Here is a 26,428-nt window from a genome sequence, read left to right as displayed (position 1 = left end):
TTGCATATTGGTAACTGAATCAAAAGTCCCTATCATTTCACTATCATTATGTTGACTTACAAATAATAAAACTGACTAATCATCAAAAGAGGCTACTGTTAAAACAAACAAAGTAGATGAGGATGGAAGAGTGGAACATTAAAGAAACAATAAAAGAAGGTTGAGCAGGCAGGAGAGATGAAGAAGCAGGTTATTTGGAGTCTGTTCTGTGTATCTAACTGTACAAAACCCCAAATGATTACAACAACAAATACAAATGGAGATTTGTGAACATTTTCAGATGAGTATGATGAGATGAGGTTGTCCATAGGCGAGCCAAAGCAGTGTTCATATGGTCCCTGATCTGCAGCAGTGACAAACCAACACTATCTCTACCACAGAGCCACATCTGTTCATGTTGTACTCTGGAGTAGAGCATTCCTTCCACAAAGGACAGAGGTGAAACAGGGATGCACGCTACCTCTAAATCACTCTCATCTGAGCAGAGCACACCTGGGCTACCCTGTAGTAGGAAGTAGCCTGGGTCATGACCATGTGGAATAATTTTTAAAGCTTATTTTCTGGTTATTTTTAATGGTTTTGTGTATGGACAAGGGGCCGTATGGTATCATTTTTCAAGCTTAGCTGCATTGTGCTTCACAATGTCAAAATATTCTTCATTGTCATAAGAAAGGGATTTCCTGTGAGATCATGCTGTGCTCAGTAAAGCACTCAAATCAACAGCCTTGACTGGCAAGGCTAATTGTGTGAATTAGAAATTAGCGCTCCCCAACACTTCCACTTACAAGATCTATAAAAAAAGGAGTCATGTTTTTACCTCACACTGCATCTCTAAAGCTACTGTACAGAACACGATGTGGCTGTCACATGTCCTTACTGTGATCAATTTTCCACATGCTTGGGTGGCAACCTTCTTTGTTGTGGTTAATCAACACCTATTAAATGTCACTGTCCATTTAGTACAGTGCTGCAATTGAAAATATACAGTATACGGTACTGCTGCACCAAAATTGATCCAAGCTTAAGTCACTACTGAACACAACTGCCACTGCTTTCCACAAAAAGTTTCATTTCCTGAAAAAAAAATGACATTGTGGCACAGTGAGGTTAGAACCGTAAGCTATATTGCATGAAAACTAGAAAACTGACTGGAGTTGATAAGAGAACACATAGCTTTAAAGGTATGCAAAACCTGAGAACCTGAGGATTTGCATATCAACATATCCACTAAACAGAGATAAATGAGAGAAAATAAAAACAAAAAAACGACCACATCTGGCCTTATTGTACAGGTTTTTTTTCACCTTCTCATAAATTATCTATTTATGAAAAGGCACCCATTTTTAAATATACTGAGATGTTAACAACAACACAGCTCCAAGTTCCTTTTAAGAAAATGTAATGAATTAGTTTCAACTGCAAACAAAAATATGACATCTTCATCTAGAAAGAGTAAGTATACATTGGGAGCACAGTTAGAATTTGTGTTCTCGCATTGTGACTGCTCCCATCACTACACACTCACCCACTGCACTATGTGTGAGTAATCCATTGTGCACACGATTAAATGTTCGTTTAAACATGTCAGCATGCATTCAAATTAATGCTCAGCTGATCTAATAAAAATATATCCATTAAATAAGATAACAGTGTGCTAAAGAGGCAACAAGTCCTTTCATTCAAGTGCCTTAAGAATGCCTCTAGAGGGCACTCTTATACTACCTTTACAATACAATCAGCAGCCATGCAAAACAAGCCACACAGACACATTCTTTCTCTTTATCTCCCCCCAGTCATGAATGAATATGTGCTGGAAAAGGAGTACAAACGGTGTGTGTATAGTCACATGAATTCAGGGGCTACCTCCTTCAGTGGGGTGGATCTGCACCTCCTCCCTGAAATTATAGTTTATTTGTTTATTACCACTTCATCTTATTTCGGTAGTTTTATCCATCTTTCCTATAGATTATGATAACATACTCCCCAAGTTAATCGCTGAGGTCTAAGAACATGGTGACAATGATCAGACGGATCATCAAACAGAAACAAACCCAACAGTTTATCCAAAATATCTTAACCACTTAATTGTGTACACAGCTGCATTAAAGGGTAGGGTTAAGTACCGAAACCTGGGGCCAATATGGCCAATATCAGGTTGTCGGTTTGGAAAAGTTACAGAAATGGCTGGATGTAGCCTCCTCCCCCATTCAAATCAGACAGGTACTTTGTTTGAAGCATACGGAGGGCCTAAGTATAGTGGTGGGTCTGTAAACTGTGATGGATGGTTAACAGTTTGTCTTTGTTTTCTCTTCCAAAGTTTGACTAACATGTTTGTTTCCAACCTGTCTGATAGTTGGACTGCTCATGTTTCTTGACCCATTGGTCTCCTTTTTATCGATGTGACCACGTTGCTAGATCTCAGCTATTAAATTGGTGAGCACAGTGTTATTATTACTGATAGAAAAGAAGATCAAAACTACAAAACAAGACCCAAGTTGTAGTAAACTGGAATTATCATTTAATAAAACAGTGGTCTCACAGAGACTAAAACAGATTGTGGGTTTGGGTGCTCTTCGTCTACTGCCTGAATACACCATTAAACAAGTGGCCGGTCAATGTTTTGATAAAGGATGGGGAAAAAAGTCACACTTCTCAGCCATATTTGGAGGTTCCAAATGTACATCGGCCTGTTATGACACATAGAAATGCATGAAACTAAAGGAGGAGCCCCGTTTGAGATGACCCACACATGAGCGATCAGTGAATTTGTCCACTGTTGTGCACTTTCCTTTATCTCCTTATATATCTGCCCATTTCACCTGTCTCTTTATGAGTATATAGTGCTGTTTCCTAAGCAGTTTTCATTATTTATTTATTTATTTTTCATATTTTTTTATTCTAGAAGTGTGTGCAAACAGTGTTATATAAATACAATAGACTTTGCATCCCTATTCTATTCCCTTTTCACCTTTAAGACCCTGTTTCAGGTGTTATAGAAAAAGGAGAGACAAACATTAAAAACAAAAAAACAGAAGGTTTAGGATACAGCAGATGCTATTTGTGTCCAATGATAGTGATACAAGTCCTAAGAGTGTCATGTGCTTGTGTTTGATCTGGGTACAATTACAATATCGAAATACCTAGACTGAGAGAATGATGAGTAAGCAAGACCCATGGTACAGAATAAAGACTTGTATGGGATCAAATTTGCTTAGACAATTGTAAAAAGTATTACTTCCTTCCACCTTCTGTCTTTTATTGGTGTTATTAGTCCATCATAAGAAATAGGCCTAAATAGCAAGCAATATGAGACTGTAAATTAAACTCTCTCTCTCTCTCTCTCTCTCTCTCTCTCTCTCTCTCTCTCTCTCTCTCTCTCTCTCTCTCTCTCTCTTAGTCGTAAATATTCTCATTCACACAAGGCTTCGTTTATGCTCACATCTGAGCCCTAAAGATTCATCAGTTGTCACTGTTTTGCTCTGCAGCATATCATTCTGGTCTACAAATAATAGTCAATAACACTGGTGTGAGACAGTGTCTTTCAGATAGTATCCAGACATGTGTGTGCATGTGCTTCTGACTTCCCTCGATGTAATAAAGCCATGTGACAACACTGCAGAGGTGTCTGTTTCAGGACTTGTCAAAAATCAGATGAGAGTCCAAAAGTCTAGTGGGATCTGACAAGTCGCCCCAGAAAAACTACAACAACTGTTATGATAGTTTTGTTAACACTTTGGTGTGTTTCTGCATTGTATTTGTCAACAGGTGCAGAGCCCACACCAGGTACTAGTTGTTCCGGTTAATTCTGGGTAGTTGCTGTCATCCATCCCGTCCACCTTTTACTCAACCCATCCATTTGGCGTCCCTGTTTGTGAACTTTTCTCTACTCTTTGGATCACATGCTCGTTTCACAAGGTGGCGTCGCGCTTCTGTCCAGAACAATGTGATTTTCTCGTTTCTCCCCACTCTGTTCTGCTCCCTCTCTTCCTTCTCCTTCTTCCCCTCCTTCCATAAATGCCAACTCCTGGGTGCAGTTGAGGGGACTGGCTTTGGACAGTGGGCTAGCATTGTTGCTTGAGCCGACAGCAGACCTTTCCATGTGATTCGTCCCCTGGTGGCTTAAGCTTGTGAGCTGTCCTTCACCTTCTAATCTCCTGGCTCCTGAGCCCTCACCTCCCCCCTGGGGGTTGCTTGGACTGACAGATTGCTGGGCCAGACACGGAGATTGCAGGATCGCCAGCGGAGACTTAGCTTCCTGGGTTACAGAGCAAGAAGAGGGGGAGAACCTGGAAACCATGTCGTCGGAAAGCAGTTGAGCAAGCTTGGCTGAGCCAGCGGAGGCTTGTTTTGCTACAGGTGTCATCACCACCATTACCACGTCATCTTGGGCTCCAATGAAGTCAACCTTGTGGGCTCTTGGCTTTATAGGGCTGATATAATCTTGCAAGGAACTGCAGTTGCTGTCATAAGTCACCCCAATGCTTTCCTTGCTCTGTGGCACCAAACCCATATCTCTAGTCCCGCTTGCTTTGGGACTAGACACAAACTCATACAAACCCTCTTTAATGATGGCCATTGGCTGGATGCTGTCAGGGCCCTTGCTCACTTCCATGGTGCTGATCTGACTTAGATCCAAGGGAGGAGGGATGCGCTGGTTTCTAGTTCCAGCTTGACTCCCTTCACCACTTGGGAGCAGAGAGCTTCTTTCTCCTCTTTCCACTGAAAACTCCTCAGCCACATTAGAGAATTTCCTGGAAATGTTTACTTCAGACGAAGTTTGACGGGCTTGAGTTGAAGACAACGTTTTCATCTCCATCTGCTCCTTTGTAATGTTCTCCTGCTGCTCCTGGATGGTTACAGTCTTATTGTAAGCGTCTTCCAGTCGCTTTGCGCTTAGGTTTTGAGGGGAAGTTTTATCAGATGCAGTCTTGACTCGTTCAGGGGACCCCAGCTGAGCCACTTCTCTGTAATGGGACTTGCCTGGGCTACCCACCTCTGCATTGGAGTAGTTATTCTGGTAGCTCCAGCGGCTAGGTGATGGGCGATTGTCCACAGGACACTTACTGTCCTCTTTTTTTTCCACCAACACATCTGTAAGTTCCATATTGCGTGCAAAAGCATCCTTTAGGTTAATAGAAATAATGCTTCCACTCCGTTTTGCTCTCTCAAGAGCTTCCCTCCTCTTGATGGCCTTCTCCTGCCTCTTCTGCTCTCGGTAGAACTCAGAGAAGTTGTTGACAATGATTGGGATGGGAAGGGCAATGACCAACACCCCTGCTATGCAGCAGAGCCCTCCTACAATCTTGCCCAGCAGGGTTTGTGGGTAGATGTCTCCATAACCAACAGTGGTCATAGTAATGGTAGCCCACCAGAAGGAGGCAGGAATACTGGTGAATTTGGTGGCGTCCTCGTCCTTCTCAGCGAAAAACACCAAGCTAGAGAAGATCATAATACCCATGGCTAAAAAGAGGATCAGTAGACCCAACTCATTATAGCTCCTTCGCAAAGTGAAGCCCAATGACTGGAGTCCTGTCGAGTGCCTGGCTAGCTTCAAGATCCTCAGGATCCTCATAATTCGGAAGATCTGGACCACACGGCGCACGTTCTGGAACTGCAGAACGCTCTTGTTAGACTCAGTTAGGCAGAGGGTCACAAAGTAAGGCAGGATAGCCAGCAAATCGATAATGTTCAGTGGTGCCTTGATGAAATCCCATTTGTTGGGTGCTGAGAGCAGGCGCAGCACATACTCCATGGTGAACCAGGCAATGCAAACAGCTTCCACATGGGCTAGGCTGGGGTTATCATTGAACTGGCCAAATTCATCTACCACCTGGAGCTCCGGTAGGGTGTTTAGGGACAACGAGATGGTGGAAATGATGATGAATAGGATGGAGATCATAGCCAGAAACTGCAAGACAAAAACAAGATTGTGGGTTACTGTATATGCTAAGCATATTTTTAGTTTCATACATAGGGTGATCAGACATCCCCGGTTTGACCAGGACAGTCCCGATTCTAAGTTGCGTGTCCTGAGTCCCGACAAAAGCCTGTCAGGACGCTGAAATGTCCCGGTTTACACCAACCACTATGCAACTGTCCCGGTTACATAGCCGACGTGGTCTTATTATAGCCCGATCATTAATGAAAAATACCTTTTCACCAAGTTTCTCACAAGTTCAGTGGGTGCATTTTCCAAAAGAATGCTTTAATTCTGAAAAATAAAGTTGGTCCCACACAAACCTCACTCAATGTCTTTTAATATTATTTCTTAGATATGTAGGCTACATACCAAGAAAATTCATGAATATTAACTGATACCCCATTATGTTGTGAGCAGTAGGCCTACGTGTGCTGTTGGCAAAATTGTGTCTAATCTGTCTGTGTCTATGTCTGACCTGGGCTGGCACATGTTCACGTTAAAAAGCGTGTGCGTGCACGAGCACTACGGTCACGCGCACAGTGTCCCGGTTTTAGTTCCGGGAAATCTGGTCACCCTATTCATACATATCTCTAAATCTGTACTTATAAAACTTATTATAAAAAGATGCAGAGCTTGTGATGCTTGGTCAGTTCCAATGTGCCAGTAGGCCTATGCTATGCAAAAAGTTAGTTCTATAATTGTTTTCAGCCCCCCTAGATGCATAGCTCTAGGGATGGCAATGTTGGCCGGCCTGTCCACCACTTTGGTTTGGATTGAAGTGTCTCCACAACTGTTAAATTGTTTGTCAGGTTCCCTAGAGGATGCGTACTTATGACTTTGGGGATCCCCTGACTTTTCATCACTTTTGGTTCAAAGTAAAATGTCAGCACAATTGAATCGGTTGCTATACAATTTTGATTCACATGCTCCAGTTCCCCACAGGATGAAATGAAAGGACCTTGGTTTCCCATAAGTCTTCATCTAGTGCCTACACTTTGGTTTATGACCAAAAAACTCCAAAACTAATACCATTCTCATCAGCCTTTAACTGTACTCTGTGTACAGTGCTAATTAGCAATTATTAGCATGCTAATATGCTAGGTGCACATGTTTTGTAGTTATCTGCATAGTCATCAGCATGTTACTATTGTTATAGTGAGCATGTTAGCTTGCTGACATTAGCATTTAACTTAAACCTGCTGTGCATAACTACAGCCCCTCAACCAGTGGTTGATTTGTGTGACACCTAGTAGCCCAATCAGCGAATTTCCATAAAATGTGCCAGGATGTGCCTCTGGTCTACTGGTTGACTTTAGACTAAGTTTTTCTAAAACCAGATGTAAGCTTTTACAAGGGTTTTTGTGACAACGTTGGTTGATATTAAGTTGAAAAAGAAAACGTTTCAGCCTAATTTTATTACAGGTAAGTGTAATTGGTTTTGTTAATGTGTATCACTCACTGCATGCAGAGCTTACTGAACTCAGTGCCTCTGTCAATCTTAATGATACTAATGGAGAAGTGCAGGGGCTGATTCACTGCAACATAGGCTATATTTTCACTGAGGGATACTGGCCAACCTCAACCTTCATGGCTGCTTTTATATCACATCGATCAGCTCAATTAATTAATAAATGGAATTAATGAACGCTGCATCATATTATGCATAGTGACATTCACCCCTAACCGTCTTCTACTTGTGACCTCTGATTGCAAAATAGAACAAATATGACAAAAATGGAATCTAATGAAGAGCACATTGGCTGCAAACCTCATAGCTCTTAATTGGCCAAGCTAGGACAAACTTCTAAAAAATAAGGGCTGTGTCAGTTCTAACTTTAAGACTCCTAAGTGTTTTTTCTAAGAGTAAGGTAAGGTAAGGATTCAATATGTTTTCTGTTTCTCTAGAGGAGCTTTGCCAAGTCTGAGAAAATAACCCTGATGACGTCATCAGGGTTATCTCACCCTGGGCTTAAAGGCTGCAAATGTACAAGCTTACAAACTGGAGGTGTGGAGATTGAAATATGTAGGCATTTACCAGGCAGGAAAGGTCTAATGAAATATTCTATCAAGTTGCATTATTCATTCATTCATTCATTCATTCATTCAACCTTTATTTATACTTGAGAGACCATTGAGGGGTCACCCTCATTTACAATGACATTGAGTCAGTTACAAAGACAAAGGAAGTGGAAGGAAGAAAGGAAGTAAGATGGGAACCAGGGAGTTTAGGAACCGAACCAGCATTTTTGGAATCTTGTCTTTTGGCCTCTGTTGCATCAGTTTTTTTAATCTGTCTCTTGTGCGCCCCACACCCCCCCACCCCACCCATTTGACTTAATGAAAGTACAATACTAAATCCCTGGAATATCTCTTTAAAATACAATCTACCACTGCTGGTCAGTTTGCATAATACTTTTTTGAACTTCTGTTTTCTGTGACTATTCCCATCTCTTGCTGTTTCTTGTGTGATAACTGCTGAAACAGACTCTTTTAACTGATTAATCAATTTCTTCCCACAATGCACTGGAAGGAACTGGTCACCTGCAGGGCCAGCAGACATTCAAGCATGAATATTTTACAAATTGCTGAGTAAAATGTGGACAGAGTGAGTTATAGTTTTTGCCCCTAATTATTCAATTTGACAGGTGATTTATGAACATTTTTGCCCCTAATCATTCCTGCTCCTGGCTCATTTAAAGCCACAGAAATCCTAGTTCTCACAGGACAGCTCACATAGAAAATTGACTAAGGGGATTCAGCACCACTCCCTAAAAAAAACCTGAATGTCCTAGTCAAGTGAGGTAGCTGAAGCATGTGCGATCTGAGTCTTCTCTCTGCAGCTCTTGCAAGGACATTTCAGGATAATTGTAATAGGATTGTGTTGCTATCTATAGAAAGGATAGCGAGAGGTTAGAAGTGTTTACTCACTCTTTCCTCCCCCAACCGGAAGAGTCAATCAATAGTTGTAAACCCCTAAGAAAAGCTTTATACCAAAATGAAATCATACGAAAAGGTCAGGAAAAAATGAAAATGTCAAAACATAATAATGACGGACAGGAAGCAGTGAGAGATGCTCTTTTGAATAGCGACTGGGGTGCCTCGTGCTCACTGTGTGCTGATACATAATTGGCGATGGTAAGTCATTATGAAAACCTGGTGAGTTGATTACAACTGAGAGGGATTGTATCAGGAAATTCAAACATACACTCCCTGATTTTAGCAAAATGTCCGATTGAGTGCTTACAAATGTTGTTACAAATGTAGCCTGAACTAGGTGGAAACAAGTTAAGGCAATAAAATGAGCATCAAACTTAAATAAGGTGGTTTCTCCTGACAAGATGACATGTTTGGAGATAATATAATAATAAGTTTATTTGATATAGCACCAGCTGATAAAAGACTATTACCTATAGATGTATTAAGTAACAGCAATACTGTATGGGCTGTCTCATATTTTATATCAAATTTCAATCTCCCCAGTAAGAAAATTGTAGTTGATTAATATTAATAAGAATACTTATAATATATAATACCATCTATGTATTTTCTGTATCTGTGTGAGTCAACACTGATGTTTTCCATACATAAGCACCCTCTGTACTTTGGACTGGCCTGCTTCAGAGTGGATGGAAAGCAAATACATGCATTTTCAATTCAAATATAATGTTATCATACTATCCCCTTAATAACAAAAACTTTGTAAAAAAAATTATATAATATGTATATGACCACTCTGTTAACCAAATAGGTTAATTTTTTGTTTATAATTCCGGACCTTGGACAGAAAAAAGTTTGATTACATATTGTGTAACCATCGAGTGTATGAAGTTTTGAGTATAATGGAAGACTTTCTCAGTGTGTAATTATGATAAATAAATAAAAATTACTAAGTGAAACATTTAAAATATAAAAGATAAATATATGTACCAATTGATTATTGTACTTTTTTTATTATGTCTCTAGATGATCCATTTATCCACCCAAGATCCAATCATTTGAAGAAATGTATATTGTCCCTTTTGGTTCTCCACTTACTCATCTGTCCTTGTATCATATTCAAAGTCAAGTTATTTGTTTAGCTGCTGCTGAGATGGATTGAGCAGCAGCGACAGCAAATACTGTGTGTGACTGATGTGCAGGTAAACCTAATGATCAGGTAAGAAAGGGAGAACATTTACTAATCTTTATATCTGCACTTTTTTTCCATTCTGCTATGACAACTGTCCCTAAGACGCAATAGAGAGATCCTGTGAAATCGCGTGATGGAAAGATTGTCTCGGTCATTTCCGGATGATGGACCGTCTGGCCTATCCGAGACATGTCAAAGGACACAGCGCATTACAGCATTACAGAGTGTACAGTATTTCTGCTGCTTCATAATCCTCATTTAGGCCGCGGGACTTGGTTTCTGACAAACAAACTGACTTCTTAGACAACACTGCAACGCAAGCAAGAAGAGGCAAACAGAGAAACAGGGAGAAAAAAGACAGACAGATAGAAGGTCGCAGAGAGACAGGACAAAGGGAAGTGGAGGGCAGGTGTAACGCAGGGTGGACAAAGTGTGTCCACCCTGCAGCGTCTTAATGGCTTAATGGCTGCCAAATGCTATGACCTTGGCACCCAGGGCAGATTTAAAGCACTACCAGGAACACACAAGCTGCTTTAGGAGCTGTGCAGTGGAGGAAGAATTAATGGAGGCTCCACATTTAAGATTTCGACTGCTCAGTAACAATTTGAGTTAAATGAACTGGACTCAGCTGAAACACATTTAGTCCTAGTTAAACAGTTCGTCCAATGGAGATAAACGGGGGAAAGTCAATGTTAATGCTGCTCTGTGCCTTCATCTCACTCTTTTCTGTGATTATGATCAAAATCTACTGTGGGCTTCTTAATCACTTTGGTGACCTTTCCCCCCTAAACGCCGATCCTTGACAAACTCAATTGAATGACTGGATACCCAGGTAATATGTGCAATATATATTTATGGTCCCCTGTTTTTTATGAGAAATAAAGTGGGCTAATTATGAAAAGGAAAGTCTTGATTATAACAGTCTTCACCATTTTAGAAAACAGGATGATACTATCGGATTTAATTATTTAGTTTTGCCTATTTAGTTTGAGGCACTGGATGTCTTTGATATCACACTGGGTGGTATGGTGTGTATATTTATCTAATTTATATATATACTAGAAGCATAAACGTGCACTCACCCAAACCATTTGTACCTTCACCAACACATATATTTTGCATGGGATCTTATACACAGTCTCTACACAGTATCTGTATCTCTATGTCTCGTTATCCATCTATATGTTCATAACTTTCCATAATGGCCCATTGCTATAATTGTTATTACTCTCTCTCTCTCTCTCTCTCTCTCTCTCTCTCTCTCTCTCTCTCTCTCTCTCTCCCCCCCCAACTGGTTGGAATGGAAATGGAAGTTTTTCCTCTCCGCTGTCACACCAAATGCTTGCTCTTGTTGGGTGTGTGTAATTTATAGAGTGTGGTCTAGACCTACTCTATCTATAAAGTGTGCTGAGATACAGCTGTTATGATTGACACTATAATTAAAATGAATTTGAAATTGAATTGAATGATTGTGTCTTACCATCAATACAACATCATACAGCCTACTAAGAACATGCAATGTTCTCAAATGTCATGGTGTGTTAAAAATGGAAAGGGTTCATTGTCTTAGGAGCATGACTGTGCTCAGTCGATGTTATCAGACAGGTCAGGGCCTCAACAAAAAAAATTACAATTCATCCTCTGGGGACACCATAAATATCAACAGCAAAGTTGTAGACATAGGGTATCTACCCCTGAACAACAGACTGCTATCTGCTGAATCAATGAAGCATGGGGTGGGGATGGTGTCCCAGCCAGGGTCAACATGAACAGGGCGAAGTAGGAAATCAGAGAAATGGACAGGGGGAAAAAAACACAAGATAAAATGAAAGAATGGATGAAGTGAGTGCCTGGGCAGAGAAACCCATGCCCTGATCGATATGTGGAGGTATTTCTGGAACAACAGGGACAGGATCTGTTGGACAGCTGCTGTTTCTGCAACCCAGGTCATCTACAAAGCTGCTGCTCTCACCAGTCATATTGTTTTTATCCGATGTTACACTGAGGTTGTGCTCATATTGACTAATTTATGATGTTCTGTATTCACTGTGATTAACATTGGGAGCAGATTGTTTATAGTGACCCTCTTCAATTCAATGCAATGTTAAAGATACGCACTGACCTTTTAACGCCGATAGCATCAATCAAGTCTCCTATTCTGCTCACTGGATGCAGCAGATGTTGGAGGCACAGGTTTCTGCCTTCTCAAAATCCCTTCTCTATGGAACACACTTCGAGCTAGCTATGGCAAGGTTTGAAAAAACATTTGGATCGTGCAACAAGGCAGGCCTGCTTGGTTCTTTCGGGGAATGATTGTAAAGATTTACAAAGAATATGTTTAGGGAATTTACTTACTGGGGCGTATTGGGACCGATGGTGGGGTTGGTGGGGTTGCTATGGACGAAGTACACACGGAGATACACTGGTAAGAGCTAATGAGGTTTAACCATGTATCCAGCTAATTTAAATAGCTCACATTACTGTATTGTGTGAACAGTTAACGTCATTTAATATTGTATGTGGCGTTTTCTTTTGCGGGTGCAAATGTTCCACCTAAAACAAGTTCCTTCCCAAGACTGTTTTTTGCAGAGCATTTGTTTTTCTCCTCTCCTAGAATGTATGTTTGGTGTAGCCAGAACGTACTCCACAGCGCTGTGGAGATAGATCTGGCAATGTGAGACTAATACCTTACCTTAACAAAACCATACAACGGTATAGATTGTTTATACCCTCCAATACGACCCGCAGGAGCGTTTTCCGTCCACATAACTAAACCAGACCAACGTAATGGTCACGGTTTTAAACATGTCGTTAAAGGTGCCGTAGGTAGGATTGTGAAGAAAAATTTGATCATCGACAACTTCTCAGTCCCTCTCCACTTTCCGCCTAAGCCCAAAATGTTCTCCTACGCCCCTCCCCCCAGAAGGGAGAATGAATGTGTGTGCATGAGCAGTGATTTACACGCAGTTAGACACCCCCCCTGGCCCTGATTGGTGCATCTGAACAGGGAGCGGTGGATTTTTGCAAATCTCACTACAGGCTGTGGGTGGAGCCAGAGGAGCTGGATTTATTTTTAATGACCTGCTTCATGTAGTTCTACTGGAACATAGGGTCAGTTTCAGCAAATATGACAGAAAGTTAGTTTTATAAGTCTTACCTACTGCACCTTTAATGTTGTAAAACGGTCGCATTTCTTTCATATATAAACTTGGTGATGAGGGTGAGCATACGAAACTAAATTTGGAAAATTTGAGCCGAAGGTGGCAAAACCAGGAACTACTCTCGTTATATTCCCTCTGACTCAAACTGTGTGATGGAAACTTCAGACAGGAAATGGGAGCTGTCCTCAGTGCTTTTGATTTTACTGGTTTTATTGCTACAGAGAGAAATGGAGACTACGTGCAACATTTAGAGACCTGAGTCAGTGGTTAACAAGACAAACTCAGTGTATCATTAGGATCTGAATGGTATTCAGTCTTAGATAGAGACAGAGACGCGGAAGAGTCAGAATTATAGTAATTACTCCAAAGAGAAGCGTTTGGCTGGTCGGTGTGACACTCTGGGCTGAAATTAGCCAGACATGCTATGTTATTAGCCATCTAGGCAGGGTGATCACTGCCCACCTACACTGGAGCACAATAGAAGCTGCTCTGCTGTGGATCCGCTAGTTTAAGGTAATTTGATTACTCTTTGTTGCTGTGTAGAGACCGTTCTTTCGTGATCTTTGTGAAATAACAAAATATCCAAAGACAAAATATTTCACAGAGCAATAATCAAGATTTTTACTTTACCAAAAATATATAGGCTACACAAAATGTCGAAAAGATGTGCGAAATAAGCAGAGAGACTGTTCATTGTGCTCATTGTTAGATTGGTTTAATTTAAGCAGAACCTCCATCAGATGCTCATTAGAGTCAGATATTTGGCTGCAGCTATGACAGGACCCTCAGCAATGTTGGAACAAGTGCACATACACTGAGGGTCATCAGAACAAACCTCTTGCACCTGCACACACTGGTTAGCTGTGATACACGGCTGCTGTGACTCAGTGACTTCCTCCTTATCTGCAGGAAACCACATTTACAATTTTAGAGATGTGTTTTTCGGAGTTGGAGCTTTATGTTTATGGCCATGGTTCTCAGCAGGAAACCAATGCAGTGCCTACTCCGGGTAGGGAATGAGTCCTTACGCCAAGTGAAGGAGTTCAAGTACCTCGAGGTCTTGTTTGCGAGTGAGGGGACGATGGAGCGAGAAATTGGCAGGAGAATCAGAGAAGCGGGGGGGAAGGACTGCATTCGCTTTACCGCACCCTTGTAACAAAAAGAGAGCTGAGCCGGAAGGCAAACCGGCTTGATGTACCGTTCAATTTTAGTTCCTACCCTCACCTATGGTCATGAAGGCTGTTGTGATCAAGTCATTTTTGCTCAAGTCCCAAGTAAGTCTCAAGTCATTTGGTCCGTATCTCAAGCAAGTCTCAAGTTGTTCTTTAACATTCAAACTTATGAATACACGCAATTCAGCGAGTCATCGTGCCTCAAGTCAAGTCTCGAGTCATTAACTTTAAAGTCCAACTCGAGTCATTTATTTTTTTCAAGTCGTCAAAACGGTGACTCAAGTCGACTCCAAGTCCAAGTCACCAAGTCTCAAGTCCACATCTCTGATTACTTGTGCAGAACAATGTTTGTGCCCAGGGCAGAGAGTGATCTCTTTTGTTGGGATTCTCTTCCACTGCAGAATTAAACCTCCCAACTCCATGTCACGTGAGGCGAGGCTAACTGACAAAAGTTAGAAGTTAGACTGAACGTGTAGGTAGCTGCATGTGTAAGTACAACTCTCCTCTGATTAAAAAAACAAACATTCTTTTAATCCACCATAATGCTTCTCCACAGCCATCCAGTAGATGTTAACATTAGTCAGCTGCAGGAAATATCACCGATGTCTCTCCTAAACTGAGGACAAATAAAGTAGTGAAGAAAGAAAAGACAGTCTGGCAGCGTGTAAGCTGCGGTACGCTCCTTCCCACTGACATGGAGACATTTGCCAACAAAAGATTTACAGTCAACAGCAAACCACTTTGGATCGCCCTCTCTCCTGCTGGAGCGAGACATCATTCTCATTTGAATGAAAGCATTCAATATTGGAAAGCTATAGTACATTAGTGAATACACATCATTCTGCTACACTCTGAAAGCACTAAAGACATCTGAGTAGCTCCTTACTGCTGAAAACACGCTCCCTGGACAATGCTGATGGAGACACTGCATACACACACTACCAATGACTCACTGTTGACTCTTATGGTGTCCTGAATTTCACTCAGAGTTTCACAATGCATTTGAAAAGTCATGCAAGTGTTGAAATGATTGCTAATTAGTAAATCAACTAAGAGAGAGGTCAACGCCAATGCAACTATGAAGGGCTTAGCGCCTTCCTGCGTCGCTGACATGCTCTGAGAATACACATGTGTCAGATCCGTTAGATCATCAAGTTAATGTCTCCTCACTATACCAAGAAATCAATTCTTAATCAGCTTAGGGTGCCTTCAGTAATTTAGTCTTACTCTCTGGAATTATCGACCACATGAACTAAGGTCTGCTCCAACAGTATCTTCTTTCTTTTCCCCCTCCCAAGCTTATAGTTAGGTAGTTTAAAGTTTAAAGTAGGGATAGACTGATTATTGGCCCTGGCTAATTATCGGGCTGTTTTTTGGCAGTTTGCAGATGATCTGTATCGGCGTTTTATTTGACCGGTAACCAATAAAGTTAATTAATTTAAAAAGTGGTCTACTTTGGCGCGGCTAAAGCTCTGTCTGTCCCTCTGCTTCGGTTTCACTCACCAATGAGTCTGACTTAATGTCCCGCCCACAACACTATCTGACTCTCTGTTACTGGGTGTTATGTTGAAAGTTTCTCATTTATTAAATAATTGCTCAAAGCATTTAAACAAAGTTTTGTGTTGGAGTTTGTAACATTTCAAAATCTTAATTTTGACTTAAAGATTTTTATTTTCACTGTATATGCATATCGCTTCCAAATATCGATTATCGCTTTCATTAACTGCTAATAATCGGATCGGTATCGACCTTGATCTTAGAATGAGTATTTTTTAAATCATTATTATTCCTTTTTTTTTATAATAATGGTATTATCTACTACTCGTCTACTTCTACTTTTATTGTAATACTATTTCATTTAGTTTTTATCAGCATGATTTGTGCCTGTTTGTTTTTTTGCTTGCTTTTATTTTGAAGCACGTTGAGTTTACGCCTGCCGTATGAAAATATATGTACGCTATATAAATAAACTTGATTTGACCAAGAAGCCCCTGTGGGGTAACTTGCCTTCACATTACATGTTATTTTTCTGTCACCGCACAGCTTGTTGCGGATCAGTCCTTGCATGTACACATAGGCCAACATTTCTTTGAAAATCTGAATGTACAAAACTACAATCCTAAAAGTAATGTAAAAAATATGTTTTCCTTTACCTAATCTGATGCCAGATTTTGCAGCCTCATCCAATCGCAACATCGTCAGAGTTTACTAAGGCAAAAGTCACGCCATTCCCCCAAATTAACCACATTACATCAAATGAAGCTTCTCTCCTAACTGATCAACTGTTTCTAGGCATTCATTTTTCAGTTAAACCAATCAGATTCAGCCATGTATTTCACAATCCAATCAGAGCATGACATCCCCGCTTTAAATCTGTTCTCTCCTCTGTGGTTGTCAGTTGTCATTTCAGGAATAGAGTTCGACCCGCCTCCTCCCCTTCAACCACCGGTGTTCTCACCCATGATACCCTGGGTCTTCGTCCAGCTGACCGCCCCTTTGGCACTTTCGATTTGGTCTCTTGTGCGCCTTCATCAACATCACCAGTGGCTAGACTCCATCGGGGGCTATGTCTGGGTTCCTCTGCCCCTTTTAAACATATTCGATACGATGGAGTCTAATCTCCAAAGACTTTGTACATTTCATATTTTGCTTATGTAACTTACAAATAAATCTTTTCATATTTACAATGAAGTCTCTCCTGATTCAACTGCTTATGTGCAGACGGAAATATAAGCAAACACACCGGTTATCGCGCAGATGTGCATACAAAAATACTAGCACAAAATAATAGCATAAAGCCAAAGCAGGAAGTAGGCTTCTTTTGACAAGACAGTCTCAGTAATAACTTTAATATTCCCATTCATTTGAACATACACATACATTAAGTGGTTTAGATGAACATTGTTCAAATGGTCCCCAGCCTGACTGCTGACTAACCGATGCTCTGTTATAAAGCTGTGTTTAGTCGAGTCACTCTGTTCCCAGATCTCAGTAATGAAGCTTAATCAATATCAATAACAATCGATTGAAACAATGGCTGAAACTATGAAAATATGGCCCAGCTTGTTTCAAAAAATGATCTTGAAAAGTATTTGAAAAAAATACTGTCGCTCCAGTAAAACTTAATTTTCATCTCCCATGGCAAACCTGAATTTCAGAGTGCTCAGATGCTTTTAAAAAGTGATTGTACTGCAAAATGTGATCAGAATGTAGAATCCACATTCATCAACAGTATAACATCTACAGCTGTTAAGTGTTTCATCTATACGGTTAACCATCGACCCCCCTAACCAGCAAACGTCTTTTGCTCACTTGATGCTGAAGGTATGGAAAGCATGTGACATTACACCGAGACATATACAGTATACACTATACACACACCTACATGTTCACACAGTGACACAGTGACAGGCCCTATTATTTTATGATTGCTATAGGGCTGCAACTAACGATTATTCTCACCGTCGATTCATCTATCGATTATTTTCTCGATTAATGGATTCATTTTTTTTTATAAAATGTCAGAAGATGGTGAAAAAAATCAGTGTTTTCCAAAATCCAAGATGTTGTAAAGTCATTGTATCATATTATCTATGGTTCTACCTTCTCTTTTTTTTTTTTTTTGATAGACATAGATATTAAATGCAACATATAAAGAACTATGATTATAGCCAGGTACATCATTCATGAACTTAAACATCATGACTCAACAGCATTCTGCTCAGCAACAGGCTGGTTTACATTTAGATTTTACAACACAACTCCAAAATTATCATTTCCTCTTTACTAGTGAAGTGGTTCACTGAAATATACCAAACTGATACAGTAAACTGTATACCTCATACCTATTTGGCATCCTGATCATTATTCTAAATTCATCTGTAAACAATATTAATAAATACTAAAGAGTAAAGGGTGTCAGGTTTAGCCCACGTGGAGAACAGACATAATCATTTCTTTTTTTTTTTTGGAGTTTTATCAGATGGGAAATTCTACATGAGTTGCACATAAGTTCCTATACCTTTTTTTTTTTATGTCTGGAAACTTCACAATTTGAACCTAATTTTTGAATAAATGGGTTCAATTTCTCAGCTGATCAATGTAAGACTGTGCAGTCTGGGACAGTAAGTGCACAGTTTGCACCTTTTTTGAACTGGTAAAAAAAGTAATATTGTCATTAGATAAAAATCTTATTGGACTGTGTTCTCACTGTAATTGCCCCCCCCCCCTTCCTCCCTTCTGCAGGTCAGACAGTGGAAAGGACAGACTATCCAACCTGCCAACAGTTAGTCTATTTGCAGCAGCAGCAGTCCTGGTAAAAGCCCCAAAGGAGATTAAGCCATACTCCTAAGTCATACTGTGTGTGTGTGTGTGTGTGTGTGTGTGTGTGTGTGTGTGTGTGTGTGTGTGTGTGTGTGTGTGTGTGTGTGTGTGTGTGTGTGTGTGTGTGTGTGTGTGTCCATGAACAGGTGACCATGCTACAGATACAGACACAGTCATAACTCACTGTTGGTTCCATCCAAACTCACTCAGATTTTGAATATTAGGACAAACTGTGTGAATGATATATGATGAATATATGAATGATGAATGAATATATACGTGTTTTACCTTGTTGTAGTCTATATTATTGCTTTGAACAATTGCTGCACTGAATACATTTGACTGACTTTCAATCGAAATGAAACAATCCAGTTTCTGTGTGTGTGTGTGTGTGTGTGTGTGTGTGTGTGTGTGTGTGTGTGTGTGTGTGTGTGTGTGTGTGTGTGTGTGTGTGTGTGTGTGCGTGCGTGTGTGTGTGTGTGTGTGTGTGAGCCTCACTTCAAAAGATGCAAATAGAACATGTCAAAAAAATATATTCTGATGCAAAAATAAGAAGATTACACAGATTATGTAAAGTGTATGAAACTAATCTCTATTATTGGAACATGTAATACTCATGTTATCCAATCAAATTCAAAACTATCATGGATATTTGTCCATCTGGACTCTGAACTACTGTATATGTGTGAGACCGATGGAGAGTGTGTGTTTGCTCCAGAACAACTGCTGCACCATGTTTTCCAAATGACCAGGTAATGCTTCTGTTCTTATCAGCAGTAGCACTGAGCTGTACATGTCACCAGGAAGGGGCACTCCTATTGGTTAAGAGCTGAGCAGCATCCCTGCTGCTCCAGAGTGACACACGGCTGGTGTCAGTGCACAGCGGCCTAAGCAGCTTCCCTCCTGCTGACACCACGGTTCCAACATCGTCACATGGAGCTCACATGGCCAGCGTGTTGTATTTATAGAGTGATGAACCACCTGTAAACCGGACTCTTATCGTGAAAGACAAACTGCGTGCGCATGACGTATATCATAGTTCTGGATTTGGTGCTACTGTTGGCCATGCAGTGGTTTTCTATGATTCATGGTTCAGTGCGGGAAAAAAAAAGGCCACGCACTTCCTCTCCATTCACTGATATAACCTTTACTGAAATTCTGCACAAAAAGGAAATGGAAAATCAATTTAAAAACAAATGGCAAGCTTCACGAAATGGTTCCAATAAAATTAGTTTATATCGGCGGCTTTCATTTCCAGGATTGTTTAGTGGCTGCTGGAAATTCCACCGAACGCCCCTAATTTTTCAGCCGGATGTCTGTCACTTTCTTTGTGTTGGCGTTCTAACCTCCGGTGGATTTCTGAGGACTATGGTTAACTGCTCCTCAGATCTCTGCAGGGTAAATCCAGACAGCTAGCTAGACTATCTGTCCAATCTGAGTTTTCTGTTGCACAACTAAAACAACTTTTGAACGTACACATTCCACCAAAACAAGTTCCTTCACGAGGCTATTTTGCAGAGGCACCGTGGCTCCGTGCGAAGCTTAGCACCGTCCAAGACGATTGTGATTGGTTTAAAGAAATGACAATAAACCAGAGCACGTTTTTCTCCCAATCCCGGAATGCTGTGTGGACTAGCCAGACCCTCCTCCGCAGCGCTGTGGAGGAGGGTCTGGCAATGCAAGACTACAATAAAATCAACACTATTTGTAGTAGCTAAAAACCGCCAGCGCAGCCTCTTCCTAATGTGCAATATTTAAGCATCGCGGATGGAACTAAAACTAATGCCTTTTCTGACTGAAATGATTCAAATGTAGCCACAAAGATATAATATCTCTTATGTGTCACACAGATTTCAAACTTCCATGTTTTGTGTACTTGTGTTGAATCAGCCATTAAAGCTCATATCGCACTCCTCTCCTCTCTTCTCCTTATTTTGTTGACTCAGAAACTGGAAAAAAAAAAAGTCAAATGTATTCCAGTGAACACAGTGATACTTAATGTATTCCTTCCAGTAATACAGCTTTACCATAAGTATTGTTTTCAAATTATAATGACAAATTAGTTACGGCCTAATGCTGACTAATGCTTGGATAGTTTTTTAAGGAGCTGTCTGTCTGCTGCATGTCTGTCTGTCTGTCTGCCTGCTCTGCTGCAGACAATAAAACAAGCACAGTAAGCTCACTGTGTTAAACAAACTGTCAAATGTAAGCTTGCAGTGTGTACTACTGCACAAAGCTTAGAGGAAGCAATCATTTGACAGACACTATGCAGCTTGTAGTACACAAACACATAACGCTGATCTCACTGGAAATCCACAGGCTACCTATTTATACAGAAAACATGTCATTTTTTCATCAGATTAAAAAAGAAATATGGGACCATATGGACGGAAACCTGATTTAATCTGTCCCCAAAAAATGGAAACTTAACTAAATAGATGCAGCAATCCTGGAAAGGAAATGTGTTCGTTTTGCCTTGATACGCACTAACACACACACACACACACACACACACACACACACACACACACACACACACACACACACACACACACACACATACACACACACACACACACACACACACACACACATAAAAAACACACACACACACACACACACACACACACATAAAAACACACACACACACACACACACACACACACACACACACACACACACACACACACACACACACACACACACACACACACACACACACACACACACACACACACACACACACACACACACACACACACACACACACACACACACCCACACACACACACACACACACACACTCACACGCACACATACGCGCACACACACATAAAACCACACACACACACACACACACACACACACACACACACACACACACACACACACACACACACACACACACACACACACACACACACACACACACACACACACACACACACACACACACATAAAACCACACACACACACACACACACACACACACACACACACACACACACACACACACACACACCTATGTCCAAATAACTCAGTTAAAGCTGTGAGTGGGAACAGTGCAATGTATTGTGTCATCGACTGCATCTCCAAACAACCTTTTCCTCTTCCATCAAACTATTCTTTATGAATAAATTGTGGTGCAATAAAGATCAGATTCAGAGAGATCACCTGTGTAACAGATTGCTATTGATCCATCAGACTTTCTCCTACTATGGCTCCTTGATGAAGGCAAGGCTAGTCCTGACAGCTGTCGTGAGAAAGATATTTATATATGAGTGGCGACAAGATAGTAAAAGGTTTTATTCGGTGTTTTTCAACCTATTTTTCTAGGCGAAACAAGCTGCAATGTAACGTTAATGGGCAATTGTACACCTTTAATTAACGTCCACTAAAAGTGTTTGTTTTGCCACTGACGGGGGGGGGGGGGGGGGGGGGGGGGGGGCGAACACTCAATGTTGAGCTTCAAACACTTCATTTCCTGCATTCAGGTGAATTTGTATGCAACAATGTATGGTGCAAATGTCTTTATTTCAGTAAAGGGAATTATTATTCTCCTTCTCTTGTTCAAAACTTTCATCATATTCAAAACATCACATGTTTCGGGATGCTTTTAGGAATCTTGTACATCTCGTCAACAAATCTGTCAGAGAATGAGACCGTGTTACAGTAAAGCCAGAACCGGCAACGTTTAAATCTACATAACAGACATGAAATCACAAGCTTTTTCACGCTCCTGTTGTGTTCTTTAGTCACTCAATGTAGCACAAGGTAGACACAGTTCTTGTTTTCCCTACATGTTTCCAGCCCCCTGAATGGTTTTTTGCTTTATCTACCTATTATAAATATTAGGGGGGCATATCCCCTGCCCCACCCTCCCCAAATCTACACCTATGTTGTTAACCCAACCAGCTAAATTCCAGTCATCTCCATTGTATTAGGTTGCAGGCAGATATCTCAAACCCTGGACAAATAAAACCCAAACCATCTGCATTGATAAATATTGCTAGATGAAATTTGTTTGGTCTTTTGCAATCTGGGTGAATTGATCCTTCAAACATCAACCCCCACTACCCTTCCACTAGCGAGGACCATAGGACAGTCCTATACAGTGCTAACACGCCAGAACGCAGGAGAATACGCAACAGTACAGTAATCCATCATCCCCCATCCTCCTCAGTGTCTCTGTACTTTGCAGGTGAAGAGGGATTATAGTCTTGATAGCTCCCTAATGGCCTCTGATGCAGCTACGTGGATCTGCATGAGGCTGCTAATCATCGAGACAGGCAGAGCAGGAGGAAACGGTTCAACAGAGTTCATGGGGCGTCTCAGACTCATGTCCAGGAATGACTGAGACTGAACACTACTACCTCAGAGTTTTACATTGTGGCTTCGACACATAAAAACATACACAATCCTGCTTAGTGGTGTGAAATAATTGAGTCTGTGTTGTATTGGAACTTTGGCATGCAATTAGTTCAATCCCAGTTATAAGGGGCCCTTATAGAGCTCAAGAGTGACCGCCCACTTTTTTAATGGCTCTGGTTCCGGAAGTTTCGAAAATTGCTTGTATAAAGAGTTTTAAGTCTGGAACCGAGCCAACCAGCTACGAGATGAATCGTGAGCATTAAACATTTGATTCGGCGCAAAAAAAAAATGTTTTGAAAACGGCGAAGAGGGAAAGGTACAAGACCGTTTACAGAAGCTATCATCGACTTCAATGGCAGAAGCTCGCTCTAGCCGTTGGCGGTTTCGCTGGTACGGTAAACGTGTCTATGGCAACAGCGAATTGGACCAATCAGAGACGTTGCTGTTTCGCTTAGGATTGTGGGTACTGTAGTTTTTCTCCATAATATCGTGGATAAAACATGTTTTTCTTAAAACAAGGTTGATTTCATACAGACTTCTAGCTTCTCACGGAGCAGAAACTTCCGTTTCACAACCATGTAGCTCGTGGTCAGTCTACCTCGGATTAATTAGACATTATGGCTGATAATCTAAATCCTTGTGGATAAAATCAATGGGAATTTTTACTTCTGGAATTTCACCATTAAGCTATATTATTGCTGCTGTTGTTACAGTTATGTTACAGTTACTTTCCTTCACTGCCAAAATTGTAAATGGCTCAGTTTCCCAGACAAAATCAGCCACAAATCCTTTTTATCCAATATTTTAACAACTCATGGGCGATTTTAGACCCTTTCTGTGTAAAATCTGTACAGCAGAGGCAGAGATATCCTGACATTAAGATTATGGATCAAGCTTCAAAGACATCAATATACTGTATGTATCATCAATAATGCAACACAAAAGTATCTTCTCATTAGACCCTCCCTAACTGCTAAATACCTATGTCTTTTTACACGTTCCACCAAAACAAGTTCCTTCCAGAGGCTATTTTTCAGAGGCACCGTTGCCCTGTCCGGCGCTTAGCCCCACCCACGACGGTTTTGATTGGTTTAAAGCCTAACCAATAAACCAGAGCACGTTTTTTCTCTTATCCCGGAGTGCTGTGTGGGCTAGCCAGACCCTCCTCCGCAGCGCTGTGGAGGAAGGTCTAGCAATGCGAGAATCAGTAGGCTGTCACTGCACAAGGAGCTCCTCTCAATGAACAACAAACTGACTTTGACAATGTATCACTTTATCAGAGCACAGTGAAAGTTACCTTGCACTGCAGCTGGATTCTCGTGATATTACGAGAACCGCTGGATCACATATCACACAAAAATCCATCTTGTCAGGCTTTAAGTAAAAGTGTTTGTGTCCGAAACAGCAGCGAACCGAACCATACTGGCAGCTACGGGCGTGGTTTAGGTGCAGCGGTGGAAGAAGAATTCAGTTCCTTTACTTAAGTAAAAGTACTTATTCCACACTGTAAAAAATACTCTGTTACAAGTAAAAGTCCTTCACTGAAAATGTTATTTAAGTAAAAGTATGTAAGCATCATTAGGAAAATGTACGTAAAGTATTAAAAGTACAGTTCTGTGATTAATCGTCTAATCATTTCAGCTGGACTTGTAGGCCGTTATATGGTTGGGTAGTTGAATTTATAATAAAACATCGTATTTTAAAAGCTACATGTGTTTTGTGTGCAAAAATCTTAATCTGTAAAGGAACTCGTAACTAAAGATGTCAGATTAACGTAATTGCGTAAAAAAGTACAATATTTCTCTCTGAAATGTAGCGGAGTAGAAGTAGAAAGTGACATGAAAAGAAAAGACTCAAGTAAAGTACAAGTACCTCAAATTTGTACTCAAGTACAGTACTGGAGTAAATGCACTTAGTTACGTTCCACCACTGTTTAGATGTTTGTGTGTGACGGCCACGACAAAACAACGATGGCGGCACGTGATAGACAGATGGTTCATCCAATCACCTGCCAGTTATTTTTTGAAAGTGCCCGCCCTTTTCCAAACAGTTTCCAATGACGGCTTCTCAGATGGTTCTGTGTAACAATTCATCCGGTGCATCAGTTTACAGTGAGAGTACTATGAAGCAGAAAATCAACCTAGTGTGGACCATGGGCATTTTATTATCCTTTACCAAAGGATCATAGAACCGGACTCGATTTTAGAGTGTAATTTCCCTTTACCAGCATGTGTACAGACCTTTTCACAGATGTAAACATAAACATTCTAAATGGCCCCAAGTTGATTTCCTGTTGCAATGTATGTGAATGACATCAACTGACAGGAAGTAAACAAGAGGCCAGGCTGTTGCCTAGCAATGGAATTCCATTGGGAAAGAAAGGTGTGTGTGCAGCTGTTGTTACCTTTGCAGCCAAAGATGAGCTGGGTTTCTCCAGCAGATCCCAGAGCTTCTGTCTCTTGTCGGACCAGCAGCCCAGTTCCTCCTCCTCCCCCTCGTTCTCCCTCAGCGTATCCGCCTCCCTCCGCAGCTCCTCGTTCATCTGCTCCTTCTTCTGGTGGTACCGCGCCTGGCAGCACGACTCCAGGTAGATCTCGTCGATCCCCCAGTAGTCCAGCTCCTGGCCGAACGACAGGGCGCACATCTCCTCCATCATGTGCAGCTTCCCAGTTCTGTAGAAGTTGAGGATGGAGGAGAAGGCCACCGGGTGCCGGTCGAAGAAGTACTCGTTCTCTTTGAGGCTGTAGTCGTCGCAGATCTCCAGCAGCGACTCGTGGGTGTTGCAGTCTCTTAGCCGCCCCAGACGGGTTCTGGGAAGCCTGTCCAGTGTTCTCCACAGGACTTCATGTGTGAGACCTCCGACATTGAGCCTGACTCGCCGGGAGCGGGCCTTAATGCGGATGATGTCGATGGGCTCAGGGGGGAGCATAGGCCCTGCGAGCACAGGACCTGCAGCAGACCGCGGGTTGTTGACTTTGGGTGTGCTGAAGACCACTCTGTCTGTCATGTTTGCTCTGCGTGTGCTTCTGTCTTACTGTGGGAGTGGGTTACCTCAAACAGGTTGTCGTGGCGAGAGTGTGTGTGTGTGTGTGTGTGTGTGGGAGAGTGTCTGGAGCTCGATTTGCTCAATGAGATGATGATGATGTTGGTCCACCGAGCTCACCTGGCTGTGTTCAGACCGCTAAATTCCTTGTTACATCCATGTCTGGAAAACAAGACACCATACATTACACAAGTCTGAACAGAGTAGTGTAAATTATATTACTGTATATAATTCTCCTAAATGGCATCTAGAGCCTCCTCACTGACCACAAGATGTGCAACTATCAATATAGAAATAAACAGATGGTTT

The 26,428-nt window shown here is 41.3% G+C and overlaps 1 protein-coding gene across 1 annotated transcript; it reads right to left on the bottom strand.

Moving 5' to 3' along the window:
* Positions 1–3,895: 3,895 nt before the first annotated feature.
* On the bottom strand, positions 3,896–26,083 carry LOC144526487 (potassium voltage-gated channel subfamily B member 2-like). Its single transcript, XM_078263996.1, has 2 exons — positions 25,481–26,083; positions 3,896–5,908 (listed from the first exon to the last, which is right to left on the bottom strand). The coding sequence occupies exons 1-2, from the start codon at positions 26,081–26,083 to the stop codon at positions 3,896–3,898; spliced, it is 2,616 nt and encodes an 871-aa protein (XP_078120122.1).
* Between the last annotated feature and the right edge of the window lie 345 nt (positions 26,084–26,428).

This window comes from Sander vitreus, chromosome 12 (assembly GCF_031162955.1).
Source record: "Sander vitreus isolate 19-12246 chromosome 12, sanVit1, whole genome shotgun sequence".
Taxonomy (NCBI): domain Eukaryota; kingdom Metazoa; phylum Chordata; class Actinopteri; order Perciformes; family Percidae; genus Sander; species Sander vitreus.
The sequence above is the reverse complement of the archived record's forward strand: the minus strand, read 5'-3'. Positions and strand labels throughout refer to the sequence as shown.